A 17842-nucleotide genomic window follows, 5' to 3' on the forward strand; every position below is an offset into this window, starting at 1 on the left:
CAGCCTGTACAGGTGGACCTGGAACTCAGTGTCGCCCAGGCTGGCCTTGAACTTGTGATCCTCCTGCCTGAGCCTCATGAGTTGCCATGAGGACAGATGTGAGCCTCCAGCCCTGGCTCTAATTCACTTTAATGAGCACACGTTCTGATTTCAGTCTTTTGCTGGGGATTGAGTTTTGTTGAGTGACAGTGCTATTCAGATTTTCAGGGTCTCCAAAGCTGCCTGTGTTGAAGGTTGGTCCCCAGACTGTGCCACTAGCGGAACTGTAGACCCTTTAGTTGGTGGAGGTTGGGTCATTGAGTGGGTCCCCAAAAGGGATAATTTGGGACTTCTGTCGCTTCCTAGTTCTTCACTTCCAGGACACTCCGAGGACAGCATCTGGCTCATCATGTACTCCCACCATGAATATGCTGCCTCCTTGAGGAACCTCTAAAATCTGAGCTCAAATTAAGCTTTCTTCTCCTGAGTTGACGACCCCAGGCATTTTGTCACAGTAATGGAAAGCTAACAGACCCTGAAGAGAATCCATCTCAATGGCTTTTTCCATGTATTTGCAAAGTGCGCGTCTCCTGAGCTTGGGGATGTAATACCCCACAAGTGACAAATTAGGCCAGATTGTTTGTGAGTTGCAAACCACCTATGTCCTCATTAGCTTTTACGTATACTTGTGTGTTTCAATTACCAAGAGAAAAATGTTGAAGTATTTGTGACTGGCCTTGTGTTCCCTGTGCCTACTTAGTCCTGCTAGTCTCCACCCATGCTTTCAGAGCCCTGTGCACAGGTACTATAGTGATGTACCCCCTTGGCTAAGCTATACGGTATCACCAAGAATTCTTTCTCTTGTGTTTCCAGTTACGGTAGATCAAAGAGAAAGTTCTCTTGAGACATGGAAGGAGAAAGGAGTCAAGAACCACTCTGAAGCCCAGCTGCCACGTCCTCTGCTGCCCCAGGCCTGGTGGCCTCAGTGTTATCAGGTCAGGATTTACTTCAACTGGGTTCCTTCTGTGGCTTTTACATTGAGGATGAACTGAAACCTCTCTCTTCAGGAGACCTCCCTAGACCCCAGTGTCACAAGTGTGCAAGGCCATGCAAGGCCCCATCCCCAGAACAGGCAAGGGCACTCTAGACATGTTCAATAAACCAGAAGACAGTAGTGTAGAGCTTATGGCCATGCACACAGACACTGAAGCCTCAACCCCTGCACCTGAACTGTTGTTAAGCTCTATGATCCAGCCTGTCACTGAGTGCCCTGTCCCTAAGCTTTGGTCTGCAAAGCAATGCCACAATAGCACCTATGTCTAGAGCTGGTGGGATGATTAAATAAGTGCAGAAAGTTTCACAGCAGTGTCAGCACTAGGCTGATAGGGTAACACCAGATTGCTCAGGAACATCTCTAACAGAAGACACTTGTGGAAGGGACACGGCTGCCAGGCCACACAGACAGGGAGCCTCTTCCAGGCTGCTGTCCGAGGCCCAGCCCTGACCAACAGACAGATGCCGAGATTTGGGCTGGCTCTTGAGGACCTGGAGGGTGCCCCCTCCCCTCTGAAGGCCTCAGGTAGCCCACAGCACTCATTCTGGATTCTGTCAGAAGGTCATGGTCATCTTCTCCTGGTTCTGCCCTCTTGAATGAAACCATGGCTGGAAAGAATATAAAGGTCCAGGATCATCTCTCTCTCTCAGCCTTTTCCTACCTCCCATCATGCCTACATTTACAGAGCAAGTGTGCTCTGTCCGCTCAGCCACACATTCAGCCACACTCTCTGACCACCATTGGTTTACTACCCTATTGATGGCAGGGGATTACCACAAAGACAACCTGCTCACTCTGGGCACCTGGAGGCCCTGCCTAGAATGTCCAAGCAAAGCATCTCTGTGAGCTTTCTGGTGATGAGCAGATCTCTGCTGCTAAGTCACAGGAGATAAGTCTGCCTGCACAGAGCACTCACTGCTCAGCCCATCCCTGTTCCAGGAGCCACACCCTAAAAAAAAAAAAAAATAAAGGCCAATCACGGGGTGAAGGTCACCCACCTAGGTACAGTGTTTTTAAAGAACCTGTATGTTACCCTAGCTAGGTCTGGAGATAGCCCACAAGAGTAACAAGAGGGATTGAAGATAGGGGTGCAGAAGCACTTCCCCATGAGAAGAGGCTAAGGCTGAGTGAGGGTAGAAACGGTATCTATGACTTGCACATTTGTTAGTCTGCGCTAGACTACATATAAGTTTGGGTTTTCGTTAAAATGCCTGACTGAGGGTACCTCGTCTGTTATTCAGTTGTTGGCTCTTACCCAAACAGAGTCAGGCCAATCTCCTACCCCACGTGTCCACTATGACATTGCCCTCCACTGACAAGTGGACAGATCAGCAGCCAATGAATACAGCTGGACAGAGTAGGGCTTGACAGCTCAGTCTGTAATCTTAGCATTTGGGAGGCTGAGGCAAGAGGGCTGTCGTGAGTTCAAGGACAGCAAGGTTATGTAGTGAAATCCTGTCTCAAAATGCGTGGACATGTGGATGCCCACACACACACACACACACACACACACACACACACACACACACACTCTCTCTAAGCCTTGACAATGTGCAAGGAGCCCCGAGTAACAGCCAGGGATGTTGCTCTGTGGGCCTGGAGTTGGCCCAGCAACTCAGAGGGAGGCTCCTAATGTCAATGAGGAGAGACAGAGGAGGCTGTCCTCAGTGTGCTTGGGGCTCCTTTCCAATGTGGGGGACCTTGAGGCAGGCCAAGCCATTTGGGGTCCAGGATCTAGTTCCTAATTGTGGAGGTTTGAAAGAGAATGCTTCCAAAAGAGAATGTTTGGTTCCCAGTTGGTGGAGTGTTTGGAAGGTTTAGGAAATGTGGCCTTGTTAGAGTACATGTGTCACTGGGAGTTGGCTCATCAGACCTGTTCTTCTTCTCTCCTCTCTCCCTCCCTCCCTCCGACCCCCCTCTCTCTGTCTCTCTGTCTTTCTGTCTCTCTCTCTGTCTCTCTGTGTCTCTCTGTCTCTCTCTCCCTCTCTGTCTCTGTCTCTCTGTCTCTGTCTGTCTCTGTCTCTGTGTCTCTCTGTCTCTCTCTCCGTCTCTCTGTCTCTCTCTCTGTCTCTCTCTCTCTCTCTCTTTCTCTCTCTCTCTTGCTCTCTCACTCTTGAGTTACCTGGGAGCTCTCAGCTACTGCCTGTCTACTTCCTTCAATGACGATCACAGACTAAGCCTATGAAACAGTAAGTAAATCCCGAGTTAAATGCTTTCTTCTAGAAGCTGCTTTGGTCATGGTGGCTCTTGACAGCAATACTATATAGTAATGAAGAGACCACGTGCCAGCCGAGGTGGGAACCCAGAGCTACAGGCTCTTAGAGTCTGCTGCATAGGTGTGCGCTTTCTCTGGGATGGACACGTTCAGGAGTCCTTTCTGCTGCACAGAATCTACACAGCCTTAGCATGGATTAATGCAGGAGGGGAAGTGGGGCCAAAGATAGTCTAAAGGTGCAGCTGCACTCCTGAGCAGACATCTGCCCCTTTCAGGACCGGGACCCTTGGAAAAGGACACTGATCCTAAGTCCTCCGCACAGTCCCAGGCTCACCATTCATGCACAAGGCAGCACAGAGCCCCTCCAACCTCCTTAGGCTAGGCAAGACTGGGCCCCTGATCAAAAAGGTGGACGGGGTGGGGGAGGGGTGGGTGGGGGAGGGGTGGGTGGGGGCGGGTGGGGCCCCCACCTTCCTCATCTCTACCCTCCTCGCCACTACCCTCTGTTTCCATGGAGGCTGCCAAGGATCCAGAAGAAGCAACTGAGTCCACTCAACCCACAAGATTTCTGGGGCATGGAGGAGATGGGGGACAGGGAGGAAGGAAGCTCTTTAAAAGGTGTGTGACTAGACAGTTAGAAATTAAGTCTCTGAGCCACAGTAGAAAGGTTGGATTTCTAGCTGTCTCCCTAATTACTAGCCTTATTCGAAACCACATTTAGGATGAGGGCCAGGCTGGTTTAAGGCCCCGGATCACCTGTGAACCCAGCAGCGGCAGCAGCATAGGGTTAAGCTGAATAAGTGAGTCAATAATCCAAAATGCTTGGAACAACACCCAGAACACAATGAGCATTTCGCAACTATAAACCGCTGACTACTGATATTAGAAACCTCCCCGGCAGCGGCCTGGGAGTTTGGATGGAAGCAGGCCTTCCGGGAGCCACAGGAGCTGGCCTGCAGAGACATCATCACAGCCAGGAAGCCAGAGGCAGTAAGCATTCTCTCCTTCTTCCAAGGTACCTTCCTCCCTCCAGTTAGGGGGTGGGCATGTCTTCTTAGTAGGATCAAGTGGAAATGATGCATATGACATGCCTAGAACTGTGCCCAGCCCTTGGCAAGCGGCAGACGATGCTAACTGCTTAGGGGGCAGTGGAACAATGCTAGAGAATTACATAATGAAGTGTGGCTCGGGGCTCGGTTTTGCACGCACAATAGCCACGAGGGTTGCTTCTCTTCTAGGCCTGATACAAGGCTTCCCTCTTTGAGCAGGGGACTGGGCATTCACTTGAGAACTTCCAAAGAGGGAATCAGCGTTCAGGGGTGGGGGTGGGAGGGAGGCTGTCTACAAGGTCTCACTCTCAGCTCTTTCTCTGGAGATGCCCCTCCCAGAAATGAATCGGCATCTGGACCTCCAGGAGACCAGATCAGCCTCAGTCACATTGGCTCCGAGCACTTCAGCTCTTCGCCAGCATCAGTGATGTGCAGGATATCCAGGGTGTCTGGGGCTGGTGGTTAGTGATAGACACACGGCTGGGAGGTAAAAACAAATAAGCCCAAAGCACGTCTTGGTTGCCCCTCCCTACCATTTTGGGGGATTCATTTGTTCCAAATTGTTCACTTTGTAATTTGGTCTGACCAGGAACCCACTATGTAACCCAGGCTGGTCTCAAAGTCTCAGCAGTTCTCTGACCTCACCTTAGGCTCTCAGGTGCTGGGATTATAGATGTAATGCACAAACACCCACTTCTACCTACCCACTTGCTCCAGGCCCTGCCTTAACCGTCACTGTCCCAAAGGGACCTACAGGGTGGAGAGAGGGTCAGGGTTCAGGGGCATCAGAGGGGTTTGCTTTGAGGTGGTACAGAATTGGACACCCATGCTTTGCCACCTCTGAAAACTAGAAGGAGATGAGAGGGTTATACCCTTCCCACCGGCCCCAGCCTGGGTGTATTACCTCGTGGATCCCAAAGTGAGCGTATGAGTCGAAATAGTAATCTCTCGATGTCATCTCCTCGGGATTCAGCAGCTTGGACATCTTGCCCCGTCCTGGGCAGCTGGGCTGTGTGGACACGTGGTGGACACATTGTACAGGCTTGGCTGGGATGACAGGCTGAGGGGGCTGTGGGGGGGCACTGCTCACCTAAAGGGAGAGAAGTGGTCCAAGTTAGTCCTGCTTCAGAGAGTTCCATTCTCCCCCCTCCCTCCTCCAGCAGCCCAGCTCTAATTGGCAACGGCATCTTGACTGTATGACTGGCAGCAGGCCTCTGATGCTCCAAGCCGACCCCGATTGACCTCAGTTCCAGCTTTTACAAACTGAGTGGTCTCTGTTTCCATATCTGTCAAATGGGGAAACACTATCTTTCTTTACTGAGATCAGAAGGAAACACTCAAGAAAGGGGAGGACAGACTTGTGGGGAAGGTGGGAGGTGGTGCTGCTCTCAAACAGCAGTGGTTTTGGTATGGCTTATCCATGAAGGCTCTCGTATTTAAGGATTGCTCTTCACTGTAGTGAGGTTGGAGGTGGAGGAAACTTTAAAAGGTAGAGTGGCCAGGTCACTGCAGACATGCCCATGAAAGTAATTAACCTCACTGTTTCATGGGGAGCTAATTAGTTCTTAAGGGTATCTTTATGAAGGGCAAGACTCTCTGTCTCTCTGTGTGTCTCTGTATCTCTCTGTGTCTCTCTCTCTGTGTCTCTCTGTGTCTCTGTGTCTCTCTGTCTCTCTCTCTGTCTCTCTCTCTGTCTCTCTCTCTGCCTCTCTCTGTCTCTCTCTCTGTCTCTCTCTCTCTCTCTCTCTCTCTCTCTCTCTCTCTGTGTGTGTGTGTGTGTGTGTGTTTGATTTTTGGTTTTTCCAGAGAGGATATCTCTGAGTAGCCCTGGCTGTCCTGGAGCTCACTCTGTAGACCAGGCTGGTCTCCAACTCAGAGATCTGTGTAGTGAGAATTTTGGTTTCTTTAAGAAGCCAGTTAGGTTATGCTATGGGAATATGGTTTTGTTTTACTCCCGGGTGTGGGATAGGCGGCTGCTTCAGGCTGTCCACAGCTGCTGACTGTGATTATCTCATGCTCTAGGAGGGGTGTAATTTCTGCCAGCTGCAGATAGTTTACATTTGGAAGTCTAAGGACTCTTGAGAGGGTGTAAATTGGAGAACACAGAGAGCATCTGTGGAGGCTGCTGCTCCACCTGATGCACCTAGTTGCTGTTGTGGTTTGTTAAGTGGCTGTGAGCAAAGAGATGAGAAGAAGAAACTGGATATCCTGACAAGGAAGATTGGACTTGCCCCACAAAACTCAATGTCCCTTATCAACAGGAAGTAGCAGTCTAACAATATTAATGCCCCTTTCTGCTCTACTCTTTTCTCTCTCTTGTTGGGGGTTGGAAGGGACATAGGTGGAGTAGGATAGAAGGGAGGTAGAGGTAAAAGACCCCAGTAAAGTAGCCCCCAAAAGGAATGCCTACAGATTTGCCTGCCTCTGCCTCCTAAATGCTGGGATTAAAGTCATGAGCCACCACCGCCCATTGTCCTCTTTTTCAAACATGTGTGTTCCTGCTGCCAAGAGGCTTTCATCAGAGCAGAAGACAATGCCGCGCCCTTTAACCATAAGCTAAAGAAACCCCTTTCTTTATAAATTACCCAGGACTCTGGTATTTTATTACAATAGTGGAGAAATGACTAAATACATTAGTCACACAATGTCAGGCAGTGTCATTAACCACTCCACTGTGTGGCTTAGTTCCTCGCCTCTAAAATGAAAACAAAATATCCATACTTTTTAAGATTACACTGAAAATTAGACAAATTAGTGGGATTTTTTTTTTTTTTTTGAAGTACCTAGAAAAATGCTGGGCGTGTTGTAAATGTTCACTAAACCAAATCAAATCTCATGGAATCAGGAATGAGCATAGGAAAGGAAGCCCCTGAGCTTCTCTGACCCCACAACCTCACACCAAGTTACAATCAGACTTGCCACCCTCAAATGTGGGCCTCCTGTGCTCTACTATCCCAGGGCTGTTCTCTCAGCCCCTGGATTCTGATTCTGATTTTACCTTGAGTGAGTTCCCACACTGGCTTACCTCCTGCCTGAGCACTGGCAACAACTGCCTCTCTGAGTCTGCATGCCCCCAGGCCTGCTACTTGGCCCTCATCCCTCAAGCTAAGGGTGGTGGTGGAGGTCAGAGGTCACCCAAATGAAGCGTAGTAATGCCAGAGGGCTGCCTGTTTTTAGAATATGTTCACCTAGGTGCTGGGCACAGAAAAGGCCTCAAAGCAAGACACATGTTAAAAGGTACCGAGACAAACAGCCAAGTGGGTTTCTGCAAAGGCTGGTTTTCCTCATCTAGGGATCAGGGGTCCAGGCTTCAGTCCTGAGTCCCTAGCTGTGTGACCCTTGGTAAGTCGTATATGACCATTACATCTCTGTTCCCTTCTCAATAAACACAGAACCTAATGAAACACTCCAAGGAGCTGGCGAGATAGCTCGGCACATAAAGGGCTTTCAGGGCAAGCCTGAGCTGAGCTCCCACTTTGCATTACATTTTATGAATGTAAAAATTCAGGCATACTCCTAGCACTGGGGAGGTGGAGACAGGGGAATGCCTGGGCTCACTGGCCAGACAGTGTAGCCTAATGGATAAACCCCAGCACCCAGTAACAAGGTACCAAATCACATGTCAGCATGGTATATATACAACAAGGATCTAAGGATCTCATTACTGCTAGTGTCATTACTGCCATCTAGATCACAGAGAATATATGTCCTTGTCCTATGTTAATTTGCCCCTCCATAAGCTGGATCAGGTTAGACTAACAGTCAAGGGAAAAGTCTAGCCCCTGGAGCAGAGCACACCATCCCTCCCTCCTGTGTCAGGCATAGCCTCAGGACTGCCCTGTGCCTGAGACTAGACAGGGATGAGCAGCCTGGGGAAAGGAGTGATGTCCCCTTCCCATGATGCATCCCGGCTGCCACCTCTAGGAAACAGCAGACTTCCCCGGTTAACAGCACAGGCCTTTGGGTCAAGGAGAGGCCAGACTGGCTGGCAAGTGGGCCTGCCTCATCAAAATGCGGCAGGTGTGCCCACCCCTCTGCTTGGGATGCTGGTCACGGGCTCCGGGCGGCTAAAAATAGATTGTGTCAATTGCACACTCCCGTGCAGGCTGCAGTCACCTCCGGAGCTAAAGACGGCTGTGCACACAGTTGACCCCCAGTATTGACTCCATTTCAATACATTAAGGAGAGAAAAACTCTTAGCTGGTCCAGGCACTTGTGTGTCAAGGTCATGGGGCTCTCAGTGCCACTCAACTCTGAGTGCAAGGACTTGCTTTCCTTGGAACTCCCCGGCTTCCTATCCTCAACAGTCAACTTGTGAGGTGTCTTCCACATGCCACACATTGCATGAAGCAATGGGATGAATGAGCTGGCCAAGGACAAGGGAAAGGTGTCGCTTTAAATAGCTGCAAGTCATGAGGACAAAGGGGGTGATCGTGGCTGGTGATTTGTCCCAAAGGGCGCTCATCAGCCCAGCTCAGTCTTCTACAAAGTAGACTTGTATTCTACCCCGGGACTGACATGTATGCCCTTCTCACGGTGGCCTTGAGTTCACAAGCATTAGGCTGCGCGAGAGTCGCTTTGAATTCTAGGGCCAACTACTGAACGCCTGCAGCTGTGAGGGACTGTGTAGAACAGTCCTGGAGGGAGGAGTGCCCCAGAGATTCTACTTTCTAGACGACTCTGAGACCTTTAGCAACCTCAGCGGAGGCTTCACTAAAGCACACTCCACAAAGGCGGCTCCAACACAAAAGAGGTGAATTCCCTTCAACTGGGAGTCAAGAAATCCTAGCCGAGTTGGCTATGCCAGAAGCATGGTGCTTTGTCAATGGGGTTTTGAAAGGTACAAGTGACAGGAGCGAATTCTAAGAGGAAGGAGTGGTTTGAGCAGAAAGGGTAGGGGGTGGGCAGGTGGCAAACTTGATGGGGGAGTACATGCTGAGAGAGCAGAAGGGTCCTTTGAGAAAAGGTCATGGTCAGGCTAAGAGGGTGGAATCAAACACAGCAGACAGTAGAGAGCTGTGCCGCCTGTGTGCAGGACCCCATGTGTGCACACTGCTTTTGGAAATGGAATATGAGCGTAGAGTGCAGGAGTGGACAAGGAAGAAAATGGTGTCTACGGAGGAATTTCGGAGGCTATTTTCAAAGTCCAGTCAGGACATAATGAGCATCTGAGCCACTGTGGTGTTGGAGGGGCTGCCTGCCAGCGCGGCACAGAAATAGAACCTATATGGGTTGGCAACTGGCGGGAACACGGGGGAAGAGACAGCCCTGGAAACTGAGATGCCGTCCACATTTCAAGCCTGGATGAGTAGGAAAATAGTGGTGACATTAACAGAAATAAGCAAGTCAGCAGGAAGAGCAGGCTGGGGTGGGGGAAATAATGAGTCTCAATTTGGATACGTGGAGTTTGAAATGCCATCGAGCCACGTAAGAAAAGATGTCAAGCAAGCGGATATGAAGGCAGTTCCAGTCAATAAACACCTTCTACAGGACTGAAAGGCACGCCCTAACATATGTGGCGAGGGAAGGGTAACGTGTGCTTATGGAGAGCGCCCTGGCAAGCCAGTAAGAAAGAGATGAACACCCCAACTTAATGGGGAGTGAAGCAGCTTCTCATCTGCTCATACTCAAATAAAGACCAATGGCAAATTAACACACAGCATAAATGTTGGGCCCCACTAGTGATCAGATAAACTTAAAATAGAATAAAACCTTATCTTATCCTTCAAAGGGACATGGGAAGGGACTAGGGGGAGGAGAGAAGGCACTTGTGTACACATCTTGTGGAAATGTAATTAAGTCCAAGACTTTTGGTTAAAAAAAAATCATTAAGCGCATTAAAAAGCACAAATCCTTTAACCCACGATTGCTTTCCTTAGACTTAACATCAGGAGGGAGCCATGTATCATCCTAAGCAGGTAACTCTCTGAATTTCATGATGACCAAAACTAGAGTCAATAGATGCTTCACAAAGTAAAACTAATTACAATCTGCGGTGAGCATCTTGCCATAGAATGCTCTGTAGCCCTTAAAAAAATGTAGGAAACGTGTTTAAGACCACAACCATGTGAGCACAATAAACTGTTGGTTGAGGAGGGGACACAGGAGAATGGGCTGTGTGGTTGTGTCTTAATTAAAACCTGTGCCTGCTGGTGCATTAAGAGAGGACACTTGGGGAAGGCACCAGAATTGGCAGCGATTGTCACTGGGTATTGGGTCATGAATAATTAATTCTTTCTGGCGCCGCTTTTGCAAACAGCAAAAGCTAATGTTACAAATGAATATGAAGAGCAATCCCAGACCCATGGAGGGAAACTGAGGCTGGGACTCTGTCTTGGGAGCCGTCAGAAGGGCAGGGTGAAGTAAAAGCTTGCATGAGAAAGACCCCAGGGAAAGGATGGGGGGATACGCCTAGGATAAAAGCCACAGTCGCCACCCTTTGAGGCTTCTGAGAGGGCTCAGGGGACCCAGGGCATAGGCATGGTGACAGGGAGAAAGTGGAGAGAGAAGACCTGTCTTCAGACTGCCCTTGTTCTGGGGATAGGCAATGGGCCCCTGCCCGTCCAGCTGGACCCAATATCAACCATATTTGAAAACAACTGAAAGAGAGACTATCTTGTCGGAGCATTGCACCTAGTCAAGGTTCTCGGTCTTATGAGGCTCCTTGAATAGTTTCCCACAACAGCCAAGTATCTGTCATGTGCCACCAGTGCACTCATGAGACAAGGGAATTGGTGAGTCAGAGAGACAAAGAGACAGTGATGACAGGTGAGCCCTCATTCTGAAGATCGCCAGCCTCTGGCCAAGGAGACCTGCATCCTCCCTGTGGGTCAAGAGGTATGTGCTCTCCAAGGAGGCTGAGGGCAAGTGGGCAATAGGAGGTGTTGCTTTATTTTCTACAGTTGCCTGCTGAGCTTCAGGGCACTGTGCCTGTGCTTGGAAAGAAATGTGAGACTGAGGGGGGGTCCACGGAGGAATGCAGACACCCAGTCTAGAAAGATGGTTCAGCTACAGATGAAGGTTCGCTCTGGGAACTTGGTCAGGGAGCAGGCTCAGCTGCTGGCTCACGTGGCTCTAGAAACATGGGGGACTATGTCCTAGTAGACACTTCTGTGGGACCAGAAGTCCTCACTCCACCCTAGGAAGGAGGCTCAAGGAGGCTCTGGAGAATTCCCAGAATGCATGACTGAGAAGTCAGGAGGAGGGTTTGGGGGTACATTGGGATGTGAAGCCCATCTAACCCCCAGCTTCAGTACCCTTTTCTCCCATAGCTATGGCCAGTAAGCTCCAGCATACCCCCTGCCCAAGTCCCTTCTCCATACAGTACTCTTACAGGATGGAACCCAATCTACCCTCCAGTCCCTGCCTGCTTGGAATGGCTGTCCTGCTCAGGGACTATACGTCTGCACAGTGACCCTCATCTGGTCCTGCCAACGGCTGGAGCCCCAGGGCATGTACATCTCAGCCTCTTCTGAGATGCTCAGAGTGCCACCGTTTCCTGAGAGTCTCTCCACACAGCTTATGTTCCCAATGTGCTGGAAACCACACCCACCGTCTGTCAAGGCCAAGAAGAAGATGGCTCTTGGAGAAGAGGTTTTAAACTGGTTCTTCAAGAGACGGTAGGTCTTTGCTAGGTCGGGTGGGATGGGAGCATTCAACGTAACCCTATCTCCACCTAGAAAGGGAGGAAGGTGGCAGGCGATGTGGGGATGATGGTTAGTTCTGATTGAGGGCCCATTCTGCTAAGAGCTTTGCAGACATTGCTCGGTGATGATGTAACAACTCCACATGGTACTGAAATACACAGACCGGGGGGGGGGGGACCACTTAAATCTTTCAAGTTCTAGAGTTATTGGTGGAAGTCCAGAGTTAGCAAGCCACGGAGCCAGGCAGTAAACGAGTGTCGGCAACAACGCCAGCGTCCATGCTGTCAGCCTATGTCACAGTAAGCTTGGTTCAGCCATGCCTGAGCCAGCTGCTGCCTAAGCCAAGGCAGGTTAGCCCAGGAAGGAGGCCCAGCACTCAGCATAGAAACAGAGTCAAAGGCAGTGGCCAGCTGCAGGAACATGCTTCAGAGAAGCCAGGGAGACACTTCTCCAAGATTTCTGGGTTTAAAGAGAACCCACGGCAGGTTTTATGTTACAGATGGAGAAACTAAGGCCCCTATAAGGATAGAAATCTGTCTAGGGTGACCTGAAACTGAAGCTGTGAGAAGCCTGAAAGGCATGGAGAGAGGACAAGGGAAAATACAGGAAGAGGAAGGTCGCTGCAGGACCGAGGACGGCTCGTCTCTTCTGCATCCGGCAGTCAAAGGCGACCTGAGCCCTTTGGGCTATAAATGATTCCTCCTGGCACTAGCCCAAGCTTTCAAACAGTCCCTGAAAACAGAGGCCTTCTCCAGGAGCCGGCGCCTGCTCTATTGTCCAAATGCCAAGAGAGCTTCTAGCATCACATTCCAAACAGCCTACATAGCGTGTGGTTGCCACCAAAGGAGAGAGGTAGACTGTGGAAGACAAGACCCTACAGGTGAGTGCGGTAGCCTGGCCTCATCCAGTCTTCTCTCAGTTGTCTTTGCTTTAGTCTCCTTGCCCATCCTCTTACCTGGCCCTGCCGCCAGAATCACCCCAGATGCCTCTGTACCCTTCTGTCATTCCATACACACTTCTAAGCCTGGGGTCTAAGCCGTGGCTGATTTGTTGATAATGGCATCAACAGTTAGCCATGTTAGCCCCATCTGTCATCATCATAGGGATACCAGAGTTCCACAGAGAGAGAGAGAGCATTCTCATGGTGGGCTTTTGGATCATTCTTGCTTCCTAAATTACCAGAAATAGGGAGCTTTCAAGACTGCAGGTGGCCAGAGTGCACCCACCATGTCCTATCCTGCACCCATGTCTCTTGACAGCTGGGCTACAGGGTGGGTGCCTGGATTCTGGCAGAGAAACCTTGTGGTCTGTGAGCCTGGAGGGAAGCAGCAATTCAGTAGGTTGGTTTCACTCACTGCCAGCATCCTTAGAGTCAGGGGCAGTGGCTGGGGTGGAGATGTTCGGACACTACAAGCCCTGAATGTTGCTGTCCCCTCCTCACACTCGGTCACTAGATCCCTGACTTGCTCAGGATCACTCACCTGCAGCCTTCTTCGTGATCCCACTAAATGGGCCGCCTTGGCACAGCCACAGGAAGATGTTCTCCCCAGGCCTGGAGGTAGGAACACAGTCCTCCCCTACTGCCTGTCACCACTCTTCATGTGCTGTTTTGTGGCTATGTAGTCAAGCACTCTTCCAAGCTGCCTTCCTAGAAGCCACTTCTCTGAAAATTGTCACAACCACTCACCATTCTTTGTTCATTGCACTAAACAAAGCAGTGTTAGGGGACACCCAAGCAAGGGGCAGTGGTCCTCAGAGTATGGGTCCCCTACCTCCAGTATCAGCCTCCACTGGGGACCCATAGGAAGTATAAACTCTTAGGCAACACAAGATACCACTGCCTCAGAATCTACAGTGGAACCCCACAGTCTGTGATCAGAAAGCTCCCAGGGAATTCGGATGTACTATCTGTTTTGAGAACTGCTGGTCCCTACAAGCCAGCATGTTATGGAACAGTGAGTCTCAGAAAAAAAAAAAAAAGAAAAGAAAAGAAAAGAAAGAAATCCATAGTCAACCATAACAGATGAGCTGAGAAGAGTTCTTTCTGATGTTTCTAAACCTTTAATTCACTAAAATGAACTTTCAATGCCTGAGAAAGCGGGTAGGATTGTCCATCAGCACCAAATTCCCAGCTGGGAATGCTCTTTTCCCAAGAGGTGAGGCAGCATGGTTCTGAGGGAGCGAACCTGGCTGTGGTTAAGCTTAGTTTCTAGATACCAGCCCTGTGGACCCTCAAAGGCAGGTCTGGGGCCCCCATGCATGGAAACACAATTCCTGGGGTGAGCCTCACAATCTTTAAGCACATCAAGCTCCCAGGTGGTGATGCTCATATATGCGGGTGCTGACCATGTGGAGTATAGCTACCTGCCTTCCAGGGCCTCTCTGAGCCCCTGAGATCCTACATGGCCCTCAGCATGGAAGCTGAGCACTACAGGGTGCTACTGAAATTGACACAAGGCCAGAGCAGGCCATAGACCCCTGGGAGAGACACAGCTGAAGGTTCTAGAAAGCGCATTAGCTCTGCAGCAGGTGATGGGAGGTTGGGAGGGTTCCATCACATTAGGGCCCCGTGGCCTGGATTGATCCCCTGATGACTCACAATTGCTATTAGAACCCCTTCCAGTGCAACTGAAGGCAGTAGTGGTGCTGCGCGCACTGTGGTGTCCCAGTGCTGCCTGTCAGCCTCTGGCTGTCTCTTTGTGGTACAACAGCAATGCCTGCCTCAAATCAAAACCACACTGCTCCCACACAGCACTCCCTCTGTCTCCTGGATCAGTAACCACCAGGAAAGCATCGCCTAGATTTTGTTGAGCCTGACCTATTTTTTAAATAAACCGGGGCTGTTTTCCATTCTTAGTCACTTTTCTCCCAAGCCTCCACATATTAAATTCTCTTCTTATATCCTCAGATATTTGGGCTGCACACGATGTCAGGTTAATTGGATGCTTGGCTCCTGGCTTTTCCTCTTCAATGGGCTTGTGAAGCAGATTTCCCAGGCTAGCATCCCCTCCTCTCCCCTCTCCCGTCCCTAAGGCGACAGCATCCTCTCTCTGTGCTGTGGCTGGAAGGAGCCTGCTGCTCAGGTGGCTTTTCCTCTGCCACTATGGGCAGATGCACACTTACAAGGATGATATCTTCTCACCCTTCTCCCCACAGAGTTAGGGGGCCATTCACCTCTAGACTTCAATCACATAATTTCTGTGGGGTCTCTACTGGGCTCCAGTTCTTCCAAGCTGGGGTGTCAGCAAAGGGGTCTGTCCCGTGTCTGCTTTTTATTTACACAGACATGACACCTGTGGATTCTTTCATGTCACCATGCCAAAGCTGTTCTCTACTCCTACTCTTGCCTTCCCCTTCTTTGTAATAATAATGCATTCTGCCTCTTCCCTGGGGCCACCAGGGTGACTAACAGACTCCAGATGTGCCAACAGTTAGAGTGTAACATGGGAACATGAGGTAGCCAATACTGGTCTCCTGATTCCATGTCATGATATTATTTTTGGATATTCCCTGGGCCCCTTAGAGGCACTGGGCACAAGACCCCTGGATGTTCTTTGTGTGCTGTTGTGACCACTATTACACACACACACACACACACACACACACACACACACACACACACTCGGCTCTCCAGGCATTCATTCCACTCCCCATCCCACTTCCCACCACTCTCTGAACTTCCTAAGTTCTGTGGGACTGATCTCTTCAGGACAGGGTCACCAGAGGAAATCAGATCTTTCTCTCTCTCAGCCCTGGGGCACCTGAATCTCACCTGCTCCCATTCTGAAACCCTGCAGCACCTACTGGCCTAAAGCCAGTGGTTACAATTGTGCCACGACTGTAGCTGTCACTTCTCCAAGGGATCCATTCAGACTTTCAGACAGATTTCCTACGTCTCTGGTTCCCAGGCCAACACTGGACACAATGATGTGTTGATGGCACTGCCCTTACACTAGTCAATCAGCATGGTCATCCATCTTTGAGACCTCCACCCCCATAACTTCTGCTAACTGAGATCCATGAGCTCTGCCTGGTCCAAGGAGAGTGGAGGAGGCTCCCCTCCCTCCTCTAACCAGACAACAAACACTCCTTGGGAAGGTAGCAAGGTGCCTGGAGGAAAGACAAAATTGAACATCAGGAGAAGTAAGCCAGTGATGCACTCAGATCCCTTGGGCGAGTCCACAGCACTCGGGTGTTCTTACCAGAAGTGTCTAGAGGAAAAGAATATCTCAAAAACACAGCTCACTTTGACAAAGGCTCCTAGCTCCATTCGTGTAGACTACAAGTGGCTTCAAGTACAGACTCAAGTGCATCTGTTAGGATTTCCCCAGTCATCATTTCACACTCCAGGAGCTCAGGCAGATACTCACTGCTGGTTCAGCCCAGGAACCAGCTCCTCACACCCCTCTCTCGGGTCCTATCATTGGATATTTCACTGGTAGCTTGGATTCCCTTTTCTTTGGGCTTTTGCTTTGATTTTTGGTTTATATTTTAAGACAAGATCTGACTATGCATCCCTGGCTGGCCTGGAACTCCTTATGTAGATCAAGCTGCCCTTAAGCTCACAGAGGTCTGCCTCCTGAGTGCTGGGATTAAAGGTATGCCATGGCACCTGGCCAATTATTTTTTTCACCACATTTTAGTATGTGAGCTTCTGCGTGTGTGTGTGTTTCTCTGTGTGTATGGCTAAGTCTCTCTCTCTCTCCTCTCTCTCTCTCTCTCTCTCTCTCTCTCTCTCTCTCTCTCTCTCTCTCTCTTTCTCTCTCTGGGGTGGGGGGAGTGGTGCTTGCTTGCCATGGGACCCCTGCAGAGACAACTTGTGGAAACTGGCTTTCTCCCTCCACTATGTGGGTCTTGGGGACCAAGCTCAGGTCATAACAGTTGGCAGCAATTGCAGAATCACCTTGCTGGCCCTCAGTGATTTTTTTTTAAAAAAGAACTACAGGTCATGTGATGATATAAAAAGACATCTCAAGTGGCTGGCCCAGGGCACAGCCATACAAGCTTAGACGGTTGCTGGTTTTCATGGATTTCTTCAGACATTTTCCACCTCATCTTAACAAGCCTATTTTCTCCAGATCAATATATTTCCACCTGGAATCTTTGCAGAAGTGATTGACTTTGTTCATCAAAGAATCTGATATGAATATTTTTTATACTGGCATATAGGGTAACACAAACTTTAGATTTTTAAAAAAACATTCCCAGGCAAGCCCAACAACTGTCTTATTAGGCAAATGAAACATAAGAAACAAAAGGTTTAGGCTGAGTGTGGAGGTGCGTACCTTTAACCCCAGCACTCAGGAGGCAGAGGTAATCTGTCTGATCTATATAAAGTTCTAAGCTGGCCAGGGATACAGAATGAGACCCAGTCTCAAAGAAGAGAAATAACAGTTCTCGTGATACTGAGCACCAGGCAATAGAAAATGTGACACTGCAAGATAGATTATCCCAGTGTGGCCTGGAGGAAGTATCCAGGCACAGCAGAGAGAGTCCACATCAGGCAGAGCTGGTGGATCTCTGCTGCTGAGAGTGACGGAGGTGAGGGCCTGATGCCAGCAGGGCAGGAGTTCCCAGAGCCAAGTCCTGGGGGAGGGCACACTTCGGATCATGTGCACATCTGCTGAGCATCCCAGGTCTTCTGCCAAGGCTGACCATGTCAGCACTGTGAATAAACCACATAAAACTGGGAAAAGCCTTGAAAGGACAGGGCAAGTGATCTGCAGTGTTCACGGGGTCTGGTAAGCATCTTGTCCCTCCAAACCAACATGGAAAGGTCATAATTCATGAATACATAGAATGTGTCATTGCTAAGCCCCCAATACAAAATACCTAAAAATATCCAGTGCCCAACAGCGAAAACAAAAACAACACCAACAAAAAACCATAGTGTTTAGCA

General features: G+C 49.8%; 1 protein-coding gene across 1 annotated transcript in view; it reads right to left on the bottom strand.

Annotated features, from left to right (window-relative positions):
- Prmt8 (protein arginine methyltransferase 8) overlaps positions 1–17842 on the bottom strand; it is an 86981-nt gene that overhangs the window by 46420 nt on the left and 22719 nt on the right. The window contains exon 2 of the mRNA XM_051155430.1: positions 5202–5387. Coding sequence (XP_051011387.1) covers positions 5202–5387 — 186 coding nt within the window. The remainder of the gene's footprint in view (positions 1–5201; positions 5388–17842) is intronic.

The sequence above is a fragment of the Acomys russatus genome, chromosome 13 (assembly GCF_903995435.1).
Source record: "Acomys russatus chromosome 13, mAcoRus1.1, whole genome shotgun sequence".
NCBI lineage: Eukaryota > Metazoa > Chordata > Mammalia > Rodentia > Muridae > Acomys > Acomys russatus.